The sequence below is a fragment of the Fundulus heteroclitus genome, chromosome 13 (genome assembly GCF_011125445.2).
Source record: "Fundulus heteroclitus isolate FHET01 chromosome 13, MU-UCD_Fhet_4.1, whole genome shotgun sequence".
In the NCBI taxonomy this organism is placed as follows: Eukaryota; Metazoa; Chordata; class Actinopteri; order Cyprinodontiformes; family Fundulidae; genus Fundulus; species Fundulus heteroclitus.
The window spans coordinates 27,204,415-27,231,888 of NC_046373.1; the positions used below are offsets into that span (position 1 = coordinate 27,204,415).

The 27,474-nt window shown below is 38.2% G+C and overlaps 1 protein-coding gene across 1 annotated transcript; it reads right to left on the reverse strand.

The window, feature by feature from the left end:
- Window positions 1–494: 494 nt before the first annotated feature.
- LOC105934099 (solute carrier family 2, facilitated glucose transporter member 1) lies at window positions 495–26,530 on the reverse strand. The gene is made up of 11 exons (XM_012873942.3): window positions 26,279–26,530; window positions 25,873–26,027; window positions 14,288–14,389; window positions 12,719–12,879; window positions 11,715–11,955; window positions 11,226–11,388; window positions 8,132–8,319; window positions 7,196–7,300; window positions 7,013–7,111; window positions 6,552–6,755; window positions 495–6,397 (listed from the first exon to the last, which is right to left on the reverse strand). Exons 2-11 carry the CDS (start codon window positions 25,882–25,884, stop codon window positions 6,053–6,055), a joined length of 1,620 nt encoding a protein of 539 aa, XP_012729396.2. The 5' UTR covers window positions 25,885–26,027; window positions 26,279–26,530; the 3' UTR covers window positions 495–6,052.
- Window positions 26,531–27,474: the final 944 nt, after the last annotated feature.

Below are 27,474 nucleotides of genomic sequence, written 5' to 3' on the forward strand. Positions count from 1 at the left end.
TTATTGGTCCAGCATTTTTGAAAATATAAATTGGAAGTAGACTTTATTGCTCCTTAAAAAAATACTTGATAAACAATAAAGTAAGAAAAAATTCTTATTAAATTATTCATAATGTTTATCCTGTTAAAGCATTTTTGATAAACGGGATTTGGACCCGATATGTACTTTTTGTAAAAATAATGAAGAAAAGCTTATTCGTCTTTTTTCTGGGATTGTAATTATATATTTTGGAGAGATATGTCATTTTTTTCCCATCAAAGAAATCTCAATATTACTGTGAAATGTGAACTTGTCAAAACATAACTTTTATATGTGTTACAGTTAGTCTAAGGTTGGGTCTGTAAAAAGTGTGGTCCCTAAATAAATCTTCTAAAAAATTCATTTTTCCTTCTTTTTTTTTGTTTTGTTGATATTACAAATAAATTAACCCCAAAGTCATGTATAGGAAAAAACAACAACAAAAAAACAAAACAAACTCACAGGTATTCACAATATTTCCTGAATGCAAGATGGCAACTTTATTTAACAACATTTGTGGTATGTACAGGGCAAATGAAACAGTTAAGAGTGCAGGACTGCTGTTATACACATAAATATAAATAACTGTACATTATCTACCCATCGTTCCAGTAACCACTGACACACAGAAATAACGATCACTGGGCTGTTACACGTCAGATATCCCTCCAACCACAGCACTGAAGCCCAACATGGATGCAGTTGGCATTTCTCAAACTAATTTGATGTGAGGGGGGGAGGAATTACTGGAAATGCGAGAGCGTGGAAGATTAAATGCCTGGTTGAAAGACCGGGTGATTCAAAGCACGTCTCACATAAATCAAAAGCGAGCTTTCTCATAAACACATAACGAACAACAGTTTGAACACAGGTGAGGTAGGCAATTACAAAACAGACAAAAAAAAAACATCTCTAACACTTCACACGTCACATCCAGAACAAACACATACACAAGATCCAGCAGCTAGTTTGTTGTTGAGCTTCGCTTAAATCTGTAAGATCTTTACGTTTTTGATTTAGTGAGCTAGTTTGGATAGTTACTGTGATAGTTGCTTAGTCAACGGCATCAATTTTAAGTGAAATTCTTGGCTGTTTATGATCCTGCGGGAACCTCTTTGCCACACTGATGTCCATTTTGCCAACATGTTAACGAATCGTGGTGCAAACACATAGGTGGTCAAATTATGAATATAATCTGATGAGGCAGAGCTGCTACTGAGGGATTAGGCAGACACGAGATGAAAATAACGTTAAGCAGCAGCAGTAGTCAGTCGGACTTTCAAAACCAGAGTTTTAAAATCTGCACAAGGAATTTTATTCAGTGCAAGGAATCCAGACAGTGTGCATTCAATAAAGAAGTAGAAAAATGCAACTGATGCATAAATGTTCTTTAAAATATACACATTTACAAAAGGATGAATGCCTATACTCTTCTCTGTACAGTTTGTGAAATGATTTGCACATCCACCTACTTGCTATATTCATCAGTAGTCTGTGTTTGGTCCTTTCTTTTATTCCTTTATTTCATCCTGACAGATACAGTACCTTTTGTGCAACACCGTAATCACATACCATGGCAGTGGTTTGCAAAGTTCATTAGCAGTAGCATATCTTCGCCATAAATGACACCAGATAGATACAATAGTGATCTATGGATAAAATAGATAAAACTTAAAGAGCACTGTCATCACAGTCAATGTACAATAACTACAGCCACACAAATCTGTTTGTCACCTCTCTGTGTTTTTACTCAGTTATAAAAAAAAAAAAAAAAAAACATATTCAATCTTCACTACAAAACACGGTTGTTTGTCTGAATCTGTCTTAGGCTGTTTTAGTTTACTTTATGAAATGGTTGCAGAATATTCTCGATTGTTTGGGTGCAACTGCACCATAAGGTAAATCTTTCATCATCACCAATTATTCATTAACGTTATACTCTGATGGTTAAACTTCTGCATTTAGACTCTTAAAAAAAGACATGAGAAGCACCAATCTTGGAGGCATCAATGGAAATTTAGAGGCTGCTGGTGCAATGAAGTGGCAAAATGATACATCAGCTTCATTAAAGAGGTTTGGTAGTTAACATATGTACATACATGCAAGTCCTTTCCTTTGTCACAGTGCATCTGGCTCAAATATATATATATATATGAGTTAGATTGTGACAAAGGAGAGGAATAGTAGAGCTCTTATATACAGCATTTACATATATGTAATGCAAGCCCACCAGGCAGTGCAGAAGGTTAGAAAAGCAGCAGCAATCATTGCTTTAAAATTTATGAGTCTAATTTGAGTCATTTCTTGAGTTGTCTTTAGGCAGGTAAGTCTAATTAGTGTGTTAGCCAGTAGCCAATTTGCTTTTGCAGAAGATTGTGTTTTAATATTGCCACCGTAATAACAGCCGTTGCATCCTGGAGTCACATGCTCCTAAAGTTGAAAAGCTAACGCAGCAATTAACTTTTCACTATTTGAATTAGTTTTGAATTTATAAGTTAAATTTGAGAAAATCCTTGTTAGTCCAAAAAGGGGGCAGTATAGCTAAAGACAAAGCCAGCACCTCAACAGGAAACACTGAACATAACGTTAACCTCGCATGGACAACAATCCTCCCTCAGATCAAACACACTATTACTTACAGGGAAATACACCTAAGCCAGGGAATTCATTAGTCCCAGTGAAATAATTACCCCACTTAACAAGCCTTTTGACATCAACGTTAAATATACGCAGAACGTTACAAAGCTGTGTCCCAAAATTATACAAGTGGTGTTAGATTCATATCTTAAATCTCTCTCTATATATTTTCTTTCTCTATATATACACACTTTACCAAGGTACACATCTTCAACTGTAAATCATGTCGTAAATACAGGAATAAATGAACAAATGGTCGACAAGGGCGTGAATAGTTTTTTCAAGTAGCTATAGCAATGCACACAGTCACAACAGTGTAAAGAAAATATACTTTGTGTTACTCAGATATACACAGCACATATTATACAATATTAGACCTACATTTCATAAATCTGCCAAGCCTAAACAACGCAGACAAAGTGTCACAGCGCAGACAGCATCAGGACCCCACACGTAAAGCTCAGAAGACATTTTAACTTAGTGATTTAAGTGTGTTTGAGATATAATGTTTTCCGAAAGCTGGTCTTAAAGTCACAACGCAGTTTTAGATTTCATTGGTAAGCAATAGCTGGTCCAAGAAAATGAATGAAGACTTTGCTGACTACTCAGAATGCTAAAATGTCTTTCCAGCAACTGGTTATATGTAAAATGTGTCGAAAACTGTGTTAAGTGCTTTTGTGCTTTCAAAATGAAATCTGGTAACTAACACAAATGTGATTAAGTTAAAGTTTAAGATGATTAAATCTTTTTTTTTTTTGTGCTCAAACTTTTTGGTTGTAGTGGCGGGTCACTTTTGTTATCGCCACATTTATGTGGACGTTAGATTGCCTTTCATCTGACAGCCCACATCTTTCTGCCCACACCTATCTACCTTTTTAAAACAAGCATAAAGTGAGCCGGATGAGTGAGAAAGGTCTCTGTGGTTACCGCTGATTCCACTGATGGCTTGTAAAAACCCAATCTTCTGTAAGGCCTTTACTGACTGTTGTATTTGAATTTCGATCTTTCCCGTAAAAATTAATAAAATAAAATAAAACAGCAGTAACATTTTTAAATAAGAAAATTACTCTGATAGTTAAGCAGACTGTTTTCATCATTTTAAAAGGACATTATTTTTGCTTTGGTCATACAGTACACAAAACAATCATAACTGAAACAAAAAGGTAGTATCAAAACATAATTATCTATTAAGCCACTACAGTTAGTTGCATCTGCCACTGACCTCCATAAAGCCAACATTTTTAGGGTACTAGCACGTCCCCTTTAGTTGCCTATAACTACTATATGTGGTGATTCAGTAGTGATTGCACAGTCTGGTTAAATAAATGCTTCTTATTCTTAGTGTAAATTCAGATCATTAGCACTGTTAGTTTGATGGAAAGCTTTACGGCGCTCATTACTTCTTCAGCTTATATTATGAATAGTGGCTGTAAAGCGTGCCTGACTACCAAAGAGTAGATAGGATAGATCTAAAACTTCACTTTATGTAATTCAATTTCTCTTCATCCGAAAACAAAGATCCTTTGTGGCTTTCTTCTTATCTTTTAGGGCCTGTCAGAAAAGCACTATATTGTCTCTCTATACTATATAATGTTTCATAAAAATAATACTTATGCAATAATATTAATAATCTCCCTTTTAGTAAATAAATATATTTTTACCCTATGGTTGCATTACAGCTATTTGCCCTATAATTCTTCTGTAGCATTGATTATTTTCCCCCAGTGCCCTATATCTCAAGATATAAAGCAACAACTCAAGAAGAATTTTAAAGTAACACCTGAGGAATGACAGACTGTGACGTTTTTTTAACCTCATTCTCTGGGGAATGGGTTGTTGCATATACAGCACCCTTCACTTTCAAACATTGTAAAAATGTTTAAAATGCCTTAGAACAAATCATTTTAATCGGGGATCATCAATTTAATTGGGGAAAATTATCCCATATTGAGAAATAATTGTTCCTAACGCAAGTAAAATCACTAGACACACAATTAGTGACACCCATAGCCATTATTTTACCATGGTCTGGGTGAATACTCGGTTCTGATTGGCTGCAGGGTGTCCGTTAAAAAAGGACACCTATAAAAAAGTTCTGGTCAAATAGCCTTATTGTTCTAATTTTTTTGCGCTGGTCACAGCAAGATAGTTGACACTGGTTAGCTTGGCAACGCGTCACACCGAGAGATATTAAACAGTTCTCTCTTTTTGTGAAAAATGACATTAAAGTATTAATAATTGACATAATAATCATTTATTTCGTAAGTGACCATGGTATAAGTGGGATAATGCCCTTTAAGGTGTCCCTTATCAGAAATTAATGGACTTCAAGGAAGCAAAAGTTCACGCCGTGGCGTTGTCCAGTAAATTCTGATAATGGACACCTCGTCGGACGTTATTAACCGAATCAGCTGTCTAGGAACTTTTAATGAGTAATCCATGACTTTTGGTTTCCCTAGGGAATACGTGATAGATTTTAGTTTGTTTTGAACAGCCTTCAAAATGGGAAAGACAGGCAAATGTGTCCATAAAGTAAAACAGATGCTCGACATGGGTGCCCATTACTGCGGAAGGTGCTGTATATTTGGATATTTCTAAACCAGTTATGGGTTTTAATGAGGTTTCAATAGTATTCTGGCACATATTCATATGCCCATGTACAATATTTTCTCAGTACCTTGGCCATAGTTACATCTTGTCAGAATTCATTACTTAAATATGATGAGACCACTTCAAAACATAAGCAGGCGCATTAATGATTAAACCCCAACTAAATAATGAATGACTGTAATTTTTCTTTTTTTAGAATTTAAGAAACTATGTACTTTAGAACCTGCTGTTAATTCTGCATTATCTGGCTGGATGTGTTCATCAGGTGGTTATTCCCTTTGGCAATGCAAACAATCTCAGTGAAAGGTAAAGCACACAACTCAGACCTGCAACCCAAGGGAGAAAAAAAAAAAGGCAATCACCAAAAAAAGAACCTACTGTTACACGTTAAACCACAGCACAATATCAACCAAATCATCTGTCTCTTAAAAACAAACAAAAAGAAATAGATTACTTAACCACGCCAACCCGATTCATTTAGAACCAACCTCTGGTTTTGTATTTTTTTTAAAATCACATCTGCTCCGCTAACCTTAAAACGCTCTGCTTATAGACTGCATTAGTGAACAAATTAGCTGCCCATTCTTTGACCCATGTTTTAGTTTCAAGTAGCCAGACACATGCGTTGATGTGACCGCCGACACACTAACCTCGTCTCACCCTTTAAATGGATGCAGCTGATTTCAGGAATGTACCGTAAAGTTGGTTGAGAAAGATTGAAACTGTTTCCCTTTGTTTCTGTGACTCCTCCCTCATTCATAATTTCTGGAACCAATGAGATGCCTGTCTACACTTTCTCTACTTTTTCGCCTTGCGCGCTGGGTTTGTCATTAAGGGGCGTGGTTTCGGTTGCCGGAAGGGCGGCCGCAGCCGCCGCAGGAGCTGCTGCCGGGGCCTCCACCAGTGGGACCTTCTCCTTCTCAGGAGATGAGGCCGCAAGCGTCACGGCGATGCTGGAGGTGGCAACCGGGTCCTCAGTCGGGGAGGCGGGCGTAGGTGGAGGCCCGCCAAAGCCACGGGAGATCTCGTCGAATGTCTTTCCCTTTGTCTCTGGGACTTTGATGAATGTGAAGATGAAAAAGAAGATGAGGAAGGCAGTGAAAATGAGGAAGACCCAAGGCCCACACAGCTCCTGCACAGAGACAAGGGTACACAGATATTAGTATACTCAACAAAGTATGATTTAGCAGAGCATTCAGACAAAAGAGAAAAAGGAAGGGGAACAAAAGAAGCACTAAACTAAATCTAAAAGAGAATATAACCAGCACTGCATTCCCTGTTCTTACCACTAGTTTGGGAAAGCTCATTCCAACAAGGAAGTTGGCTGTCCAGTTGCAGCATCCTGCAACAGCCATGGCTGCAGGACGGGGCCCCTGGGAGAAAAGCTCGGCCACGATGAACCACGGAATGGGGCCGGGGCCCAGCTCAAACATAGCCACAAAGAGCATGACGGCCAGGATAGCCATGTAGCTCATGGCTGGGATGTCTTTCTGCTCGGAAAAAAAAGGAAACGATCAGACAAAAAAGATGCAGATGACATTCACTGGCTGCAAATTCATTTAGGACCTAATGATGATGAGGGCATCTGTTGTAGAGCAAACAACTCTAATTGCCTCTTGAGACTCTGTAACTGTGTTATTTCTCATTTCAGGAACCATGTTTAGTTTTCTGTCAATCTAAATAGAAAATCATGACAAGAATACATGAAATTATGGCATTTGACAATACTCGCGTACAGTGAACTCACTAAATAGAGGGAGAATGTCATGATTAGGGCACTGATGGCCATCCCCCCCAGTCCCAGGAGATGGAGAGTCCTTCGCCCGGCTTTTTCCACCAGGAAGAGCTGAAGGGCAGAGAGGGGAGGGTGATCACCTACAGAGAGCACCACAATGCACGCGGGAAAGTAGGAAGTTGCTGAGTCACTTACAGAAACAACAGTGAAGATGGTGTTGACGATGCCAGCCGCGATTGTGGCGTAGATGGGTTGCTTCACTCCAGCTGAGGCAAAGATCCCTGTGGAGTAGTAAAAAACCTGAAGGATGTGAACAGGAAAAAAAAGAAGAAAGATGGTTAAAATGCAACTTATTTTTTTACAAGATATAGGCTCTGCGATAGACTGGCGGGGTGTACCCCGCCTCTCGCCCATTGACAGCTGGAGATAGGCACCAGCACCCCTCGACACCCCAGAAGGGATAGACATGTTAGAAAATGGATGGATGGATATAAATAGGCTTTTAATTTTGCTTTTTGTTCATAAACCATTTTTTTCTGAGGAAACTACAACTAAAACCTTGAAAGCTGTCTTTATATAAAACAGTCCAATTCATACAGTTTTACAAATAATTGTATAATTTCCATAACTGACCAATTTCTGATTTTCTCATGTTATCTTAAAGGTATAGTGACCAATTTTTCTGGAAACGCAGATAAGAAACGCCAGTCCCTTTTTGAATAACTGCGCATACACAAGTCCATCCTACCTGCTCTTTGGGAAAGAATCTCCCAAATACCATCTGCTCTAATTTTAGCCATTTTGAAAGCATACGGTGAGAGCAGCGGAGCTACAATAAACGTCTGAAACTGAAGCTCACAGGATACATAAACACTAAAAGTACGCATGCGCAGAGGAAACTAGAAAGGAACAAGCAAGCAGATAATAAGATGATTCTCCCAAAGCCCGAAGATCGTCCACTATACCTTTAAGATGGGATGTTATGTCTTTATTTGGTATATTTATAGTAAAAACTGTAGCTGGAACAATTCCTTTTGAGTTATAAACATATGTTTAAAACATTGGCAACAAAGAAAAGCTATATGTTTCCAAAATGTGGGTTTGTGAGCATGTCTGTGGTTCTTCACTCACAGCGTTGATCCCCGATAACTGCTGGGAGAGCTGCAGCATGACGGCGATCAGGAGGGGCTGTCTATAGGCCGGCGAACGAAACAGCTCAGCGATGTTCACCTTCTTCTCCATCGCCATCTTGGCGCTCTCCTCCTTCATCTCCTGGAGGTCTTCAGTGACATCCTCTGTACCGCGCAGACGCACCAGGGCTGTCAACAGAATTGTGGCAGAATCAGTTATCTCTGATGGAGGTGGAGGGATTTTGAAAAGAAAAATATAAAAGCAAGTCTTGACAGGAATACTGAAACAGCACCAAGTCATTGTGTTTAGGCTGTCAGCCAGCAGAATGTGCTATGAAAGGATGGCGAAAAAACAAGTAACTAACTTAGCTAACCTCTAACGTTTCTAGCATTTCCTAAACTTTCTACCTCCAATTCCTGAATTTTTGAACAGCTATGCCTCTTACTCCAGTTTTTGGCTCATCTTTTACTGTTTGTGTACTGTCTATTTAATTTCTACACTACATCCTTGAAACAGATTGCTCCAGCGCAGTGGCGTGCAGTCATGGGGAGTCTGAGATCGCTGTGTCGCGTACACTGACTAATACTAGCAGTTTGCGAATGCCCACTGCTGTCTCTCTTTTTGTCGCCGATACCCATGTTTGATCACAGGTTGACGTTTCATCGTCCATCTAAGATATTTACTGTACATGTGAGACACAGTTAGTCTTTGTAATCTGCCATAAATGCACAGTGAAAATTCACAGGATGAAGCAAAATTCACAGGGTGAAGCAAAAACTAATAGGGCCACATTGATAGGGTGCAGCGCTGAGCCCTATAGGAAGAATGGGTAACATTGCACTGTTGCTATGTGCTCTTCTTCTATGCAGAAGAGGGCATAGGTGTTGCTCTGACAAGTCTAATAGTTCCTAGAAAATAGATGATTTACATGTGAAAACTGAAGGATTTTCCTGAAGTAAACTGGGTTTTTAGTCAAAGCCGGATATATTACCGAGAGGACAGGAGCTGATAGTTCTGCTTCAAACAACAGGAGGGATACACCTGAAAAGACGGGGCTGTGCCTTTTTGCTGCTTTTAGTTTTATACTTTATTTTCATTTATCTTTTCTGTATTAAGAAGACTGAAAACATACAGTATTTTTTTTACACTCAGGTAATGGATATATCCACGGAGAAGGATAAGTGCAAATACATGATATACAATTAAAGGCACACAATTTTAATTTGAATAAAAACAAAGCCCAGCCCAAAGAAATACACAATTAAAGGATTAAATTTGGCCATAAACTACATATTTATTTGTTTCTCTTGCTATCGTACCGTGGAACGGTATTGAATTGATCAAGGGATGTTTAAAAGTTTTTCAAACAGCTAAAAATTTTAGAGAACGACATGTTGCTGTATCAAGAAGAAATCCTCAGTGGAATGGTATTTCTGAAGCTGCAGCTAAACCTTCCTTCAGCAGCTTGTCTCGAGAAGATGTGCATTGCAACAAATGTACATTTGGATTTTACAGCTCCCCTTAAAGCTGCAATAGGGACGTCTCACGGCGGAGCGCTGTGAGCAGTTTTTATGTAATTATGATTGACACCGCTAAGACACTCCTCCTGGCTCTGATTGGTTGTTTCTGACTGGGAGTCCTCCTGCCATTTCTGCAAATGGCAGGAGGACCAGTCGGAGGAGCCAGAGAAGCTTGATTTTTCCACAGATTATCTGTCTCATATTTAACTGCCAGGATATAGAGACAGTTTTAACAAATATGTAAAACAAACATTTTAAACAAAGGTTTTACTAATACTGCTTTAAGGCTAGGTGAGGTGCCACAGTTCTTATATCAAACAGCAGAGGGCTGCACATACAACTTGCCTACAACAGGAAGTAGAAGAAGATCAAACGGATAGAACTCATTCTTAACACAATCCTAACTACGACTGAATTTGGTCTTATAAGTGTTACTTTTGAGCCACATTTACAATGCCCCTGTTTTTATCCAATCTTGCACATGTTTGTAAAAAACCAAAGGTGCTTCCAGTGCTAGCTAGGTTTATGGCACGCCACTTGAACTGCAGGTGGACTGTTACAAAAATTGGCTAACGTTGTAATCATGTAAGATACACGGGAGTCCATAATCTCTTTAATTAGAAAGTAAAATGTGTCAGACAGTAAAATGATTACATTTAAACACATTTTTTTATTGATATGATTTGTGATAAATTGTCAAAATGACAATAAAAAATAATGATAATCGGATGCATTTTGCTCTGACTGTAGATAAACAGACAAATAAATCCCCTTTAAATTAATCAGCAGTCACTGGCCAACAGGCGGGGCTACAAAGGTTGCCAGTCTGTCAAAAAGACAAACAAGCATGCACACACTTTCTCACAGCCAAGGGAAATTTATAAATGAATCTAACATGGACACTTTTGGACCGGGGTAGGATTCAAACTCAACATATTGGAACTCAGTGCAGTTGTTAGCGCCGGTGCCACAGTACGGCCCTTAATTTAATGATATACACAAGTGTTTGTCTTGTAGTTCAAGTGTAACGTGGACCTGTGAGTTGAGATTTGGTGACATAACGCTTTGGGAATTTTCCCGTCTTTCTTGATGATGTTAAAAAAATATCTTAGTCAAGCAGAGTGGTGTCTGTCCATCCCTGCTCCAGCGTAAGATAAACATGGAGTTTTATTGCTGAGGGGGTGGGTCAGAAAGAGAGTTCCTTTGTTCAAAACAGATTTTCCCCTCCTCCTAAAAACATGGGATTGTCTCACCCTTAAAAAGATGTGTTCAGACTTTTTAAAGTTAGCCAGATTTCTTGACCGCGCGGGGAAAACATCTTGATTGGTAATGTAATTCTCTGTCTCCATGTTTAATTTTTATGAATTAAATATGCATTTAAACTGTTCTACCTCTCGATTAATGTCTTCTCACTTGCGGCCAAATCCGGAACTGGGAAAGATGGGTTTTCAATAGACATGTAATAGCAGCTCGGTAAACCCAATCTTATCAATGACTTGCCTCTTTTTGGAACTACTAGTATTCCAGTAGTACTGCATGTAGAACAGTAAGAGGGATGTTCCTTTTGTGTCTACCTTTGCGTGCTTGTTCCTCTTGTTTCAGGTTGATCAGGAGGAAGCGGGGGCTCTCGGGACAGAAGGGCAGCAAGATGCACTGCAGCACAGCAGGTGCTACAGTGAGGGCCAGCAGCAGGGGCCACATCTTCTCAGAACCCAGTATAAACTCCAGACCAAAGATCTAAACGGAAAAGCCAGACCAGTGGAAACAATTAAATTCTATTTGGTTGAAATATCCTTTATTTTTAAAGGAGCAATAAGCGGCCCTTCTATGTAAACAAGACACTGGAGAACATATATAAAATTTGAAAATATGAAATTTCCATTATTGCTCCTTTAAGTAAATTTAAAATACAGTTGATTTTGCATTCATATTGATTAAATTCGTAATTATTTCTGATTTTCTTCATGTCTTTAAAACTTCGTCATGTTTCAGGTCTTCAGTCGATGTATTTCTATATGATAAATAAAGCAAAATAGCGTTTGCAAGGAAGTAACGTTTCTGACCTGAGCAACCAGGATGCCCACTACCACACCAAGCTGATGCAGAGTACCGAATGCTCCACGAAGAGGCGTTGGCGACACCTCGCCCACGTACATGGGAGTCAGCCCGGTAAAGAGACCGCAGAACAGGCCAATGACCAGACGACCCGCGATCACCATCTCATAGGAGTAGCAGATGGTGGAGAAGCCCATGAGGAGGCCTCCGATCACTGCCAGGCAGTTGACCAGGAACATGGAGCGCCGCCTGAGAAGAAGAGCAAAGAAACACTCTGGGCCTGATCTTCAAGATGTTTGCATGTATTAAAACCTGTGCAAACTAATTAGCGTGTGCAAAGCTCATCTTCATACTAGGTGCTAAGCTATTTGTGTGTGTAAAACGAATGGACTTTTTTGCATGTGTGCTTTCATGAATGTGCAGATCATATGCTGATGACCAATCCATGCTGTGGGCACAATAACTTGTGATAAGAGGAAATGTTTTTCCTCCCTCAGTGTTCCTTTACGGGCTCCATATGAAGCATAGTTTTGTTGTATTAAATTATTATTAAATTATATTAGGCCTACTTTGATTTGGACTATTTGGGTCAAGTGCCTGCTGTAAGGAGGTAAATTCAGCTGTTTAGAGATTAATCTGGCTGTAAATCTGATTTTATGGCTCCTTATGGTCATTCATCCCTGCTGCTATCATACTTTACAATGCTGCACTATAACTGTAATAACTAATGTGCAATAACTACTGTGCAAATCTATTTAATACACTGTGCAATAACCTGTGCAATACCCTGTCCAATAATACTGTTAAATAATCCTGTTTAACAGGATTAGTTATCACATGTTCTCTTTTTGGTCATCTGTTTTCAAAAACAACATAAATCAAGTAATTTTGAGATTGTGAAGAATGAAGGAAAAACCTGGAGCTACAGCAAACCTGACTACATAGCAAACAGACATAAATGTGTATGAAATTGGGAAATCTATAAAGGCTATCAGGGGATTTTATGTCCTACCTGCCGAATCGGTTGGCCATGACGCCCACACTGAAGGAGCCCACCATGCCGCCCACACTGAAGATGGCGACAGCGACGCTCCAGACGACGGTACAAACTCCTGGGCTGATGGGCTCACCGTACCGCTCCATCCAGGTGTCGTTGAAGAAAGATCGCAGTTTCTAAATGTAACAGCAAACGTATGTAAGACACAGTTAAGACATCAGTAGCTGTCGCTCCTCTTTCTTTGGTGGTTCCGAGACCACTGATGGCTGGTATTTGGCATAGAGTAATTTTAATTAACCATGAAAAAACACACTTTGGTATTTTTCATGAAAGAACAATTTGACTAATTTTATAATTTTTTCTATGAAGGTAATATAGGTAATCTTAAAATAGGATTATGTTTGACTACACAATTTTCGTTTAGAGTAAATTACAATAGAGAGAAACTTATTTGGTCAAAATAGACTTAAATATGTAGTAACTTAATAACTGTATTTTGTCATGTGTGCCATATATACGGTCTTTCTAATGACGCTATAAAAGCTATAAAGTGTGACAGAAGTGCTGTGACAGAGTATGGATTATAGTTTTATGGACTTATTTTCACAGCGGGACCCTCTCAATCCCACATGTAGTGGCGCCACGTCTCTGGCCATAATGTCTTAAACTCCACAGTGAAGATGCTAACAAAAAGCCCCTAATACTATAAATCAAACTTCTTGGAAAAAAAAAAGGTTCAAAGGGGAAACTGTTCCGGGTCTCATAGTTGAAATGTGACTCATTTTGATTTATTTTCTGTAACATAAATGCACTAGTCCTGAGAATTATGACTCCTTTGCTCTTTTACCTTTCACCTGTGCTAAGACGCCAGTCTGGTCAGTCCATTAATGATGATTTTTGACAGACAGCCTTTTGGATATGATTCTCTTTTTTTCCCCATTCTGGTAAACGTGGTCTAAGTATTGCATCTTACATATAAAATATTTAGGTGCTTTGTAAGGTTTTTAATACAGCAGAGCAGAAGAGGCTGTTGTTAAACTCTTTTTTTTTTTGCTGTTAACAACTGGATAATTAATAATTTAGTTAACACCTAACTGGGCTTAAAATGTAAATGTTTGAATCAATTTTATATTTGTGTTTACAGGAATTTCTAAAATGTTGTCTGTTTGTCTTTTTTTGTTGCTGCAATTGAGTAGCAATAGAACAGTAATCAAATTCAAGTGATAAGTGTACTTTCCTATAAAAATTAAACCAGTGATTGATCATCATGACAGTATTTTAAAATATTTTTAATGGCAATGAAGAAAGCTATTTGCTGATTTATTTTTCTTAGCTGCCTTTCGGAGATTTGCATAATAACATATCTATCTATCTATCTATCTATCTATCTATCTATCTATCTATCTATCTATCTATCTATCTATCTATCTATCTATCTATCTATCTATCTATCTATCTATCTATCTCTCTCTCTCTCTCTCTCTCTCTCTCTCTCTCTCTCTATATATATATATATATATATATATATATATATATATATATATATATATATATATATATAATTTGGTAGTAAACTTCACCAACCTGTTCTGGAGCATTGATGACTCCGGTGTTGTAGCCAAACTGCAAGGAGCCGATGACAGCGGTGCCCAGCGAGAACAGGAGATACCCTGTTACTTGCTTTTTCTGAGGGACAAAGGGATGGAAAGAACAGGAACAAGATGGATAATTGAGGTTGATGAGGTTGGGCAAAAAAAAAAAAAAGAAATAGAAATCTGAGATCTTAATGGCATTGTAAAAACAGAGGTGGGTGCTGGGATGTAATAAACGAGATGCTGGCGGCAGACGGGTCAGTGATTCAGCAAATATAGCAGCGAACACACACACTCAGAAGCCTGATATTCCCTTATGTACTTGCTACAATTAGCAGATATTATCTGTAAATTATAAGTAAAATGTGGGTAAATTACAAAAACCTTTTTTTTTTTCTTCTAAGGCCGTGCAAATACAAGTCTTATGAAGCTAATTCAGCGTCTCTGTGATCCGCCGCTTTCATGACTCAGTTTGACTCTTTCCTGAAAATAATTGGATAAATGAAAATGTGATTTGATTCTAAAGCTGTCCACCTGCTGTTGTGGCACAATATTGCCCCTTCAATTTCATTGATTTATCTATGTAATGAAACCAAATTAAATCAACCTTCATTACAATGACATGTTTGAATGTCTCAACCTTATCAAGCCTCAGCAGAGAATAATCGTTTTTTTATTTTTTTTACTTTTGCATGTCGGAACGTCTAGCATTTGAAGAAAAACATTTGTGTAAATAACTAACCATTTACTGTACTAAAGATAAATCATGACACCTTCAAAAGCTGCTAGACAAAAATACATAGGTACTACATAGGTACAATATACTGCACAGCAACTAAGGTTTGGTTTTATGAATATTTGAAACTCTTGTTTTAGTGTGATTATTTATTCATTTATTAAAGAATGCCCTCAATAAAAATCAATTATTTTAATTTTCCAGTCGACTGCAAAATGAATACATTCACTAAGGCTGGACGATATAGAAAAAAAAAAAAAACATTGATAAAATAGAAATCATATTAATCAACAATTATCAAAAAATTCCAAACATATTTTAAATGCAGCCAGCCCAGGCTATCTTTATGTGGTTGCTTAGCGACCTATTTTTAGATACAGAACACACAAACAATGAATTCAAAATCAAACCTTTATTCAACCAACTTTTTGTCAAAACTGCAAGTTTAAAAAAAATTAAAAACAACACGCGCTCTCTGAACTCTTTGAAGGGGGCGGGGCTTGGTGACGGGGTGTTCCTAGGTCATGTAACCTAGGAACACCCCGTCACTGATTGGTCACTGATTGTAGATTTGACTAAGATAGGATGTAGTGGCTGTATACCGGAAAAGCTTGTAAGTTTTGTCAGATTTAACTTTTCATAATTTTTAGAAATCTCTTTTGATCTCTGCGTTTGTATTTTAATTTACCAATTTACTTTTATTTTTTATTAACTAGCAATAGGAAACAAGACATTTTAAAGGTAAAATTTTCTCCATGTACCAGAATGACAGATTAATAACTTCCAGATCTATAATTTTGTACAATTAGTTCATAATTAAACCTCATAAACAGAAACGTACAAAAAATAATACACTGCCATTGAACATTAAAATAAATTCTCACTATCTCTGTCAAATCTAGGTTGGCAGCTTTATTTAACAGCAATCTGTTGGACAGCTGATAAAACTTTTTTTAATAAGCTTTATGGGAGATAATAAAGGTAGAATCTTGTCATTATAGGGGTTAGGATTGGTGCAGTCCAGGGCTGGGCGATAAATTGAATTTATTGAATAATTCAAATTTGAAAGTCATAAAGATTTCATTTTTGGAAAATGTGGATGTTTTTGCCAATGCCCTCCTTGGGCTTTCATGAACTTTTCACTGTATCGGTCCAGGAAGGGAAAATTGTTTTGGTATTAGCCAGCAATGTTGAATATATGTTTATGAAAATAAATTGTCAAAGAGGAAACTTGGAGATTTTATTTTAAAGCTATATCTCCCAGCCCCAGTGCGGCTAATAGATAAATGCCCTTCCTGGGGTCGAAGCCATATTCATGACAAAAGCAAACAGCCATTCTCCTGTGTAGAACCCAGACCATTAACATTTTATTAAAGAGCTCTTAACATATAATATCCTGAATAATTAATTGCCATAAACATGATTTACTTTGGGCTGGGCAAGAATGCAGAAATATAGGTCACTGTGTTATTGTCTCTGCTGATGTCAGAGTTGAAGCACTAAGTCAGTAGCTTAGAGACTGAGAGTGCTGACAGGGCAGCTCTGGCTGCTGCTATATGAGACAACAGAGGGATGAGGGCCGGCCTCAGATGATCCTCTGCGTGTGCTTTAGCAGTATCAGAATAAGGTCAAACAATATTAGCAGAGTGAATACAACACTGTCGTTTTAGGCAAAAGGGCGTTGGCCATATGGACATCCATTAGGGATGGAAAGAAGAAAACTTCCACATATAACTAATAAAAAGAGTGTGAAAAATCAGTTCTGGAGCATCATCTTAACTAGAGCATCCGTGGGACTTAAAACCACAATTTAGCTGATCGTCACATTTGACATGAGGATACAAACATAATCTAATGTAACACAGACAATTAAACTATGCATTATAAGCAATTATTTTTAAATCAGAAACTGTTTAAAATTTGCACATGCTACAGAGTGAAATATATTTTTATTACTAAGAGGTTTATTGTGATTTTTTATTTTGGCAATATTCCAGTTTATTGCTGTCTCTCTGAATTGAAATTTACTTGTTAAAGTTGAAAAAGCCAACCAGATAGCAGCTGATGCAAAGATACCAGCAGACTGGGATCTGTTTGTGGATACAGCACTTAAAGGGGGATAAAGGCTGCATTCAAGATATGCAGGGGAATTGGCTTAATGGTGTAGTGCAGACTACAGTGGCACTCTTAGCACCTTAATGTGTTCAAACATCCAACAGAGGATATACAGTACCATGAGTTCCACTGGTTCAATAAGACAAAAGTCAAATACCTGCTTAATAATGCAATATTCACCAAATTTTAAATGGCAGCCATATTGGATGGTGAACTTGAGGCTATTTGGCCTATTTTCATGACTTCAGGGGGCCCTTTTGTACTCCGAAATCCCAGTTCAAATAGAACATATCTTAATTGAAGCCCAGATGGAAGCCCACTTACAACCTCCCCTCAGAGGACGTAATTGTAATCATGCTGGTGAACCCGATATTCAGCCAAACACATAGGTAGGTTTTAAAAGGTTTATTGAAAGGGATGAATAGCGGCAAGCGGAACCAAAACTTGTTCAGATGCAGGTAGCGACAGGCCAGACCAGGGAAGAAGGCAGCGGCTGACCAGAACAGGTGATTTGGAGCGAGGAACCGCCAGAACGGGCAGAGCGAGCAGCTGGATCTCACGGGGGAAACAGGCAGACTAGCGCAGCACGCAGGCACAGGCAACTTTCATCAGAAAAGTCCAGGTGGCTGATCACACAGGAACAGGTAGAGGCAGCGCACATCCCACAAGACAAGACGAGACATTTTGGATGGGATGAGTTGGCTGAGGCAGGTATATATAGAGATGGGCACAGGTGAGCAGAGTTGGCAGTAATTACAGGCAGCAGGTGGAGCTGATATGAACTAATTGACTGGTGGCTGAGGAGACTGAGCTGATTGGATAGTGGCTGGTGGCCGAGAGGTGATACAAGAAAAGGTCCAAAAAAACCACCCAAACAAAAACCTAAATCATGACAGAGGAGGCAGGGACAACAACAGGTTTTGGACAGAAGCAGCAGCAGCAGAAGAAAAAGAATGCTGAAGAAAATAAAGATTGCGGAGAGATGTGAACTCTAGGCCTGAAAGGAAGGACTGTGGATATTAAAGGTGCTTTGGGGAGAGTCTGCCTTCTGGCCTTAATAGTGAGTCTGAGATTGCAGTTTGTTGTGAGTGAAATATTTCCTGACATGAATGTTTAATGTCCAACGTCCATAAAACGTTAGAGTCCCATTATTTAATCTAGATATAAAGATTTATAGCGTTTTCCCCTAAAATGACTTTTTCACCTATATGAAGCTATCTTTTGTTTTTATTGGTTTACACAAACAACTATTGTAATTCCTGTTTTAATCTAATTTTTTCTCTATGTAAGAAACACTGGTTTTATTTGTACATTTAGAATATACAGCAATTTACCAGTTTTTGTTAATCAAGGTATCTTAATAATAATCACTGCATCGCCTCATCTACCAGATTTTGAAAAGCCTCCTAAATTGTTGGTGTAAAACCATTTTAATGAGGTTTTCTACCATCATTTTAAGCTTTTAATTTGATATATTTAGCTTTTTTAGGTTTCATAGTCACAAAGGATGTATTAGACATGCAAAGTATTGGGGCTGTCTGCTTCAGATGGATGCAAACTTTTAAACATTGCATATCTATTTTTTATTTTTATTTTTTTTTTTAAATAAGACATGACATTTATTTTGAGCAGTATTCATTCTGACCTTTACTGGTACAATTGTAAAATTTAATTCATTATTTACAGTGATTCTATAGTTTTTGTGAACAGAGATACTTAATAGCCACCTTTCTCCCTCTGCATGTGTGCTGGGAGACTTCCATACGCGATCATACGAGTCAGGTTTGAGGTTACCCCATTACCATTAAGATATTTTAGCAGCATTGGATATAGGTAAAAGAGTAAGGCTACCAAAATATTTATTAAAAGTTTTTTTTTTTTTTTTTTTTTTTAGCAGAGGTCACCTTTTATTCAACGTTATCTAACAGGAAACAATCAAAAAGGGTTGAAGATCTGCAGTCAATGTCCTGTAGTCCTGATTTGAACTCTGGATGCTGCTTGGACTATTCTCCATGTATGCGGTGCCTGCTCTGGCGCTACACCACACAGCAACCCCCAAAATAAAGTACCTGTATTACACAGCACACAAAAAAGCCCAACTATCCTGATTTCTAAAAGCCAGTGTTTATTATCATAACTTACAGTTTCACAGGTGGTTGTCTGACAGCCATGGCTGTGTACGCTGCTGCTGCATTTCTTATCATGTTCCCTCAGGTAAAATCCCATTTCCACACATTCAAAAGAATGGTGTAGGTATTGCATGCCTTATTAGTTTGTCTGGATTGGTATTTCACAGGGTTAGGCTTTGCTGCGTCCTCTCCATTATTTGCATGTGGGTTACATGACCCTCCACTGATCCAAGCCAAGCCTTCATGGACGGCGAAGTAAAGATTATTGACAAAGCCTTTTCCGTTATACTTCTTAAGATGACAGGTTCTTTTGTTTTGTTTACGTTAATAAATTTATTTTTCAAAGCAATTTTGATATATTGATATCTCTAATTAGCCTTTGCATTTAAATAGTGATAAGTTTGGTATTTGCTAGCTGGAATAAGCTGACAAAACCTGAGTGTTGGACCTTTAAACTGTAAGAAATAAAAAAAGCTGAATTTGTCTCTCTTTGTAGAAAAAGATTGATGGTTTTCTGATTACAGTGCTTCAAGATTGATTGCGCCGAGGTGTAATGGTAACGTGATAAAAAGGGGGCAGGCTCCCATCTTGTTTTAGGATAAGGATAATTTATAAATCACCCCAGTTTTCTTCAGATAACAAGTTTCCCAGCACTTTACACGTACGTTGTTCCTTGCTCATAAGCTTTCAGATTCTATTTTGGTCTGAAGTTTATTAAAACATTTTGTTTTCTAAATAGACCATTTCACCAACGATCTTCATTTCTGTTTGTCTGCCAGAAGTTCCCTGAGGAAATAGGAGACATTTCAAAGTGATCAATACTCCCGTCCTGAAAGCTTTGTGTGTGCCTGTTGCAAATGGCTCAGACACTGTGCATATCTTACCAAAGAGACTAAATAACTAGACTTATATTTCATACAACTGCTCTGCTGTTTTATTCAGTTATACATTTTAATTCAATATCCAGCCAGAAAGAAATTGTGCTGCAAACATGCAGAGAGAAATTGGATAGCATCTGGATGTCCATCATGTTTTAAACAGCATCATTCTAACCCTAAAGGTTATTTTAAGCTCTTACCACAATGCTGTAACTGATCAGAAAATACACCACATGTAACTCACATGCTGTAGAAAGTTAACTTTTTAACACAGTTAAATGTGTTAACTTTTTAACACAGTTAACAAATTACACATTTATGTTTCCGTTTTCCTTTAATTCTGCCATCTAAAAGAGCCTATGTACAGTGACCTAAAAATATACACCTTTATTGACATCCCTGGTAAAATGTGTTATTAAAAATGCATATGTTTTACAGTAGGATAAGCTATCTGAAAATGTTAACAAAACATAAACAAATCTTATAAAAAATCTATTTAAGAAGAGAGAAGGATCCCATGCTAAGCGATTAGTTTGTGTAACAACGTCGCCATTTGTGAGCAATAAATTATTGGAGCCACTGTTTGCACAACTCCATGACTGCACTGAATCTTCACTTCACAATGCTGGTGCGTACTGTTTAACCTTCTTCTTCAGCCCCCCCCCCCCCCCCAATGTTTTCTATACGAACTGTAGATCTGTGGACTGTGATGACTATGGAAGAAGGTTGAGTTTATGTTTATATTTAATTTAACCTGTAAAAGTAAAGTATAAATACGAAAAACCTACACTTCAATTCTATCTTTTTTTAAATGGTTTGTATCAGGTTTGCAGAGTGGTGCCGTTGGTAGCACTGTTGCCTTGCAGCAAGAAGGTCCTGGCTTTTTCTGCATAGAATTGGTATTTTCTCCCTGTGCGAAAGGTGGGTTCTCTCCCGGTACACCGGCTTCCTCTCAGAGGCCCAAAACACGACTGTTAGGTGAAGTGGTCTCTCCAAATTGTGATTAGATGCACACATGTGAAGGACTGGCGACCTGGTGTTGCCCCGCCTCTCGCCCTAAGACCGCTAGACATAGGAACCCCCCCCCCTCCCCCCTCCCCATGACTCTACACAGATAGGTGTATCTAAACATCAGACAACTAGTTTGTACAACGAATTGTGCCACCTCTCTTATGATTGAAGCAAAACAAGACAGTTATTTCCTATCATGGAGATTTTTGTCTCACTAAGTAAATATACACAAATCACAAACAAAAAAAAGTGTTAAGATTTTTTTGTACATCTTCACCAGGCTGCCCATAAACAACAATAATAACAATAATAATATAAAGGAGGTTAAAAATAAAACAACTGGACTTTTATTGTGAAGTTGAAAATGTTTCGCTTTGGAATGGCCATTAAGCTCTAACAAGGCCTCACCAGCAGGTCAATAAAGACTGGAACTCCACATTACTCCAGACATTTTGAAATGAGAAAGCTTCCCGGATGGGGAGCGAAACGTGTTCAGCTTCAGAATAGAAGTCCAGTTGTTTTATTTTTAACCTTTTTTGGATAGAATGTGACCTGAATGACTGAGAATAACAGTAAAATAATAATAATAATAATAATAATAATAATAATAATAATAATAATAATAACAATGCCCTTTTTTAGTCCCACAGAGGGGAGCTGTGTGCTGCCACACTAAGTGGCTCACAAGGAGAAATATGTGGTCAAGGGTCTTGCTCAGGGACCCAGAAGCACCAACTGAGTTTCAAACCTGCAACCTTTGCTGCCTCTTCAAGATGCAGCTGCCTGGCTCCCTAACCACTTAACCACCACCCTCCACAAATATGACTGTATTACCTCCTTTTGGAAATAAATACATTTCCAACACTCAATTGAAGAGGAAATGAAAAAAAATATTTGTCTAGCCACCCTTCGGGTAAAGAAACCAGTCATTCATCGTGTGTCTGAAAGCATCAACATCACTGCATATTTAATGAACAGATGGACTGAGGAGAGAGCTGCTAGCGCAACAGGAGCAGCATTAAACTCAATTCAAGAGTCAGACCGCTTGGATTGAGGAAGCTCGTCTCTGTTATTCCCTCTAATTCTCCTTCACTCTTTTTTGTCATGTAACAGTGACTCAGGGAAATCGGCAAATCACATGACTGCACTCAAATATCTCTGACAAAGATCAATAGGAAATCTCAGGGTCAAATGTCCAAATCACTGCCTCTCTTGCTCCTTTTTTTTTTGTTCATCGTGCAAAATATTTCACACAAATTTCAGGGATTAAGGAGTTTATTTTCTGGCTCAGCTAAATTTCAACCATTTTGTTCTCAGTCGATCACTGAATATTTTTCCACTTTGTTCAAATTACCAACAGAAATAAAAGTACTGTCAAAAGAGTTGAGTGTTTAGTGATTCAGCTATATTTATTAACATTCAGCAGTGGCCTGTTGCAGCACGGCGGATTAGCAGAGCGGATATTGTGCTGCTATGGAAACCATGTTATCGCACTTCTTATCTTGCAGTCCTCCCAGATCTAAGAGTCCACCTAAATCTATGTAGATTTGACTAAGATAGATGAAAATGACATGTTCCTTTGAAGCCACCAAATGAAAAACAATTTTAATCCAATGTGTTAAATGCCTTTTAGTTAATTAGATTTGTGTTTGTCAATCGTCTCCCTACCTTCCACCTTCTAGGCCCAGGCTGGAAACTGCAGCGTTGTTGACGCAGGCTAATAGACACCAAACTGCAACCAGGCAATATGAATGCAGGCCTCATAAAATAAAACCAAGTGAGACTGCACGATCACATGGAAGCTCGGTAAGAGAACGAACGTGTGTGCACGAGAATGCAGAAACGAATAAGGCAAGACCTTTCAATTCCCTCCAAATATTAGGGAGCTCATACATTTACCTAAAGCAGGTGGAAATCATGAGGAAGCAGAAAAAGAAATCCGGTATAAAACTCGTGCTGTTAATACACCTGCCACACAAACAAAAACATGAGGATGTCTAAGAATTTACAACTGTGTATTTTACTAAATTAAAGAGCTGCGATTGTCTGTTATTAAGCAGCTGTCTGGTTTAATAAATAACTAATCAAGAAAGGCACACAACTTGTTCTAAACCAGAACACAATCCCTTTAGATCATTCAAAGACAATATTTTCTTTATTACTCTTGGTTATAAATCATTTTTCACTTTGGATTGCCTTGGTGTTTGATCTGAACCTCCCGGGGATCTGTGTGTCTCTTTAAACGTTAACAAGCTTAAACGTTTCTCCCAGCTTATCTACATTGTCCATTAATCACGTGTCCCTGAACGCCGACCCCCATCCCCCCTCCCAACCGCGTCCTCTGACACGCTCCTTCTGGTAGCATTGGGTCGGTAATGGCAGATATTGACTAGCATGTCAAAACATTGACACATGTGCTCAAGGACAGGCAAGCTGCATGCAATTGTGTTAAACACAACAGCGCCAACAACTTTACTTGACATAGTGTGTGAATAAGAAATCACCAACTGTGCAACAATGTTAGTTCCTGTGAGCGCTCTGTGATGGGAAGAGACTGAAATAGCATCAGATAAGTAAATAAACAGGATATAGATCATAGAATATTAGAATCTGAAGTAGATGAAGGACAACGCTGCTGCTGCATAGATGTGTTATAGTGCTGGTGAGTCTAATTTGTTGATTTTTTTTGTATTTAAACTTCTGAAAGTGTTTCAGGATCACAATGAATGTTCTATTTTCAATTTGAAGTGCAGGTTTTCTTCTTTGCTCACAGAAAAGATCTGAAACACCAGAAAATCCTGCTCTTCGAGCGGTAAAACAGCGTCTTTGGTGTAAGTTGTCAAAGTAAGTAATATAAGAACCTTTTCTGAGTAGCTCAAAAATTTTGCTTTTCACATTTTCTCAAATAACAGTAAGACCAACCAAAACCAGTGCACAACAATGAAGCAAAAGCAGAATTTTTGCTTTGTTTTTTTTTTTTGCAACAAAAAAAAAAAAAAAAACAACAAACAAAAAAGTTTATTCTGATTCCCCAAAATTAAATTCAATGCAAGCAGTGATGCCATGTTGGGAACACAGAAAACGTGGATTATTGAGCTCTCTCTGTCAGATGAGGCCAAAGCTGAACTTTCTGGCCAGCATGTAAATTGCTGTGTGCCGGAAAAGTCATCCTCCTGAACAAACCTTCCCCACAGTGAAACACGGCAGCACCATGCTGGGATGATGGTTTTCTTCAGCATGGGGAACAAAACTGCTCAGGGGTATGAGAAAGACGGATGACTCTAAATACAGAAAAACAGGCCTGGCATATAACCTGTTACAGGCAGCATAGATACAACAGAAGAGTTCTGATAAAATCCTATTTCATGTCTGAGAACGGTGTCAGTCAAAAACTAGACCTGAGTCAAACTGATACTTTGTGGAAAAAATTGAAAACTGATTATCAGAGATAATGTAGATCCAGTTTGATTTAGCTTATGCAATTTTGAAGAAAGAAGCGGAATGGACATCTGTGACAACAGCAAGAAGTACTTCTACAAAAATATTGACTCTGGATCACAGAATACATTGACATGCCACACGTTTTTCACTCTTATTATGTCTGCATTACGCTATATTATTCATAACAGGCATAGTCTATTTTTTTATTGTTTATGTGATTTATTCAGGTTACTCTGGAGTCGTACTCATGCAGCATGCTGTCATTTATTCTTCTTGCTTGTATTGCATATTTGACCCGCTGAACTTTACTTTTTTCTATTCCCCAGGAGTCTTTTAAGTTAATCCCAAAGGATAGATCTGATAGGGTCATGTGCTGAATTTAAATGTACAAGCAAACACATGTGTAGATTTGATTGGAAATCGAAGAAAAGTCATAGGGGAAGAAAACAATACATCAATGTGTATTGTTTTCCTCCCCTATGACTTTTCTTGCAATATATATATATATATATATATATATATATATATATATATATGTATGTATGTATGTATATGTCTGCATATATATATATATATATATATATATATATATATATATATATATATATATATATATATATATATATATATATATATATATATATATGCAGACATATATATATATATATATATATATATATATATATATATATATATATATATATATATATATATATATATATATATATATATATATATATATATATGCAGACATATATAGAAAATAATTTTAAATATTTTTTTGCTTATAGTGAAACATTTCTTCTTTTCTTATAGTGAAACATTTCTTCTTTCTGAAATATTTCTTGTTGTTATTCGAGTATTTCACAAAAATCTAGATTTATCATCTAAATAAAGCTTCCACATCAATGGTCCAAATATCCATCCATGAAATATCTGTAAATCAGTTCTAGATTCCTTGGGAAACATGCCTGACATTTCACGCGCACAACATCCACAGCATGTGCAGTGATGGGTGACTCATGGAAACATTATAGCGTACATTACCGCCCACACACCTCTGCTTAGAGACTGAGGTTATTTAGAAAGACGTGGATTACGAAAATATTCCATCGCTGAGTTATAAGAGTTTTGTTTAGTCTTATTTTACATAAAACGAAAACACCTACATCAGCATAAGGGCCTGACATCCTTTAATTACGTACGGGTCATATACTAAAAAGTAAAAAAAAATATGTATATGAGTATATATAAATGAATCACTTACCTGGCCTTCCATCTTCTAAAATATGCTATGGATGCTTGCTTGGTTGTCAAGTTTGATTCCTAATGTTTGAAGTCTGCAGGATGCAGAAGGAAGGAGGGGACGAGAGAAGAGGGAGCGTCAGGTGGTGCTCACTGCCTCGCCGCCAGCGCGACTAGCTGCAAAACAGTTAAAACCTCGTTAGTCGCTGTCCCTGGTACCGAAACCTCACGGCCCGATCTCCTCCCTTCAGATCACCGCCGCCAATCCCGGCCAAGTCTCACAGAGACACATTTTGAGCAAAGAAACAGATGCTGGGTGTTATCGTCCGCTGCAGTCAAACGGAGGCCAGGTAGCAGAGATCTCCCCCGGCTGAGGCCTCCCAAAGTCTCAGATGTGATCCCAGTGCGCTCGGTAAGAGGAGACTCACCTGTCGTGACTACAGGGCACCCTGGACGGGCTGCGGCAGGTATTTTTGGAAGCGCTGCCTCACGCAATTCGTCCCTTGCATGGGGGGGACTGCGAGGAATAAGGCACGTAAGCACACGCTATGGATTCTCCCGTCCACCGCTCGGCCTATTAGAAACGGCAACGGCGTGGTGTCGCGATGTAGCCCCGCCCCTCCTTTTGCGTCCTAGAAAAAAAAAAAAAAATCATGATTTCAGCTCAGCATCACCGCATCCCGTGAGAACGCCGTCCAATCACGGCTGACGCCTTTACTCGGTTAGTTGGTCAGAAGAGGCGCATGCGCATGCCGTGGGGGGATGGGGTCTGTCACAGTGGGCTGTGAGGATGTGATTGTATACCCCCCACTCTCCCTCTCTCTCTCCGGCGTCCTCCATGATGCTTCCAGAAGTTGACCTTGGCAGCTGCTGCTGATGCAACGCAGCCCGCTTATGGGACATCTTGTCATGTGATAAAGCTCAGAGAATGCCTCAGTTCTAACTTGGCGCTTTTTAAAAATTCAGTTCTTCATCTAGGACCATTTTCAAGCAGAATATAACAAAATGATTACTTACTGAAATTAATTATAAGGGTACAAGAGAAGTTAGGCTTGTAAAAAAAAAAAAAAAGACACACACACATTGTCCTTACAATTTTATTACACATTTTTAGTCAGTATTCAATGACAGAATCTCTCTAAGATAAAAAAAAAGATTACGTTGAACAGTTTTCCAAATACCTGACAACTTTAGAAGTAATATGTCATAATTTTTAGCATTTCCAACAAAAGATGAAGACAAGTTGCACAGGCCACCTTCCACAACTACTTATTTTTTCTGGTATTTTTCTTCTGCTTATTGATTTAGACAAAATGGACTACAAATATAATTTTTTATCATTAATTTACTGTAAATTAAACCTCAATCCCTGTACATTTGTTTTCAGATGGTAGATCTTTCTGCATCTTTAGTGCTGCTGACTTGCTGGAAGGTAAACATTTTTCCCTACGCTACGTTACGCTATGCTACGCTAGCAGAGTTTCTACCAGGAATGAGCTGCATTTACCTCCATTTTTCTTCACATTAACACTGCTCAGCTTCCCTGTCCCTGCTGAAGAAAAGCCTCCCTGGAGCATAATGCTGCACCAAAAATGCTTCACCATGGAGATGATGTATTCCCCAC

Bases quoted from the DNA above. Each gene is read 5' to 3' on its own strand.
- LOC105934099 (XM_012873942.3), bottom strand. The intron at 11,956-12,718 runs GTAGGACATAAA...TCTTCTTCTCAG, and splicing joins ATGGCCAACCGATTCGGCAG to GCGGCGCTCCATGTTCCTGG. The intron at 7,301-8,131 runs GTGAGTGAAGAA...CACATCCTTCAG, and splicing joins AGTTATCGGGGATCAACGCT to GTTTTTTACTACTCCACAGG.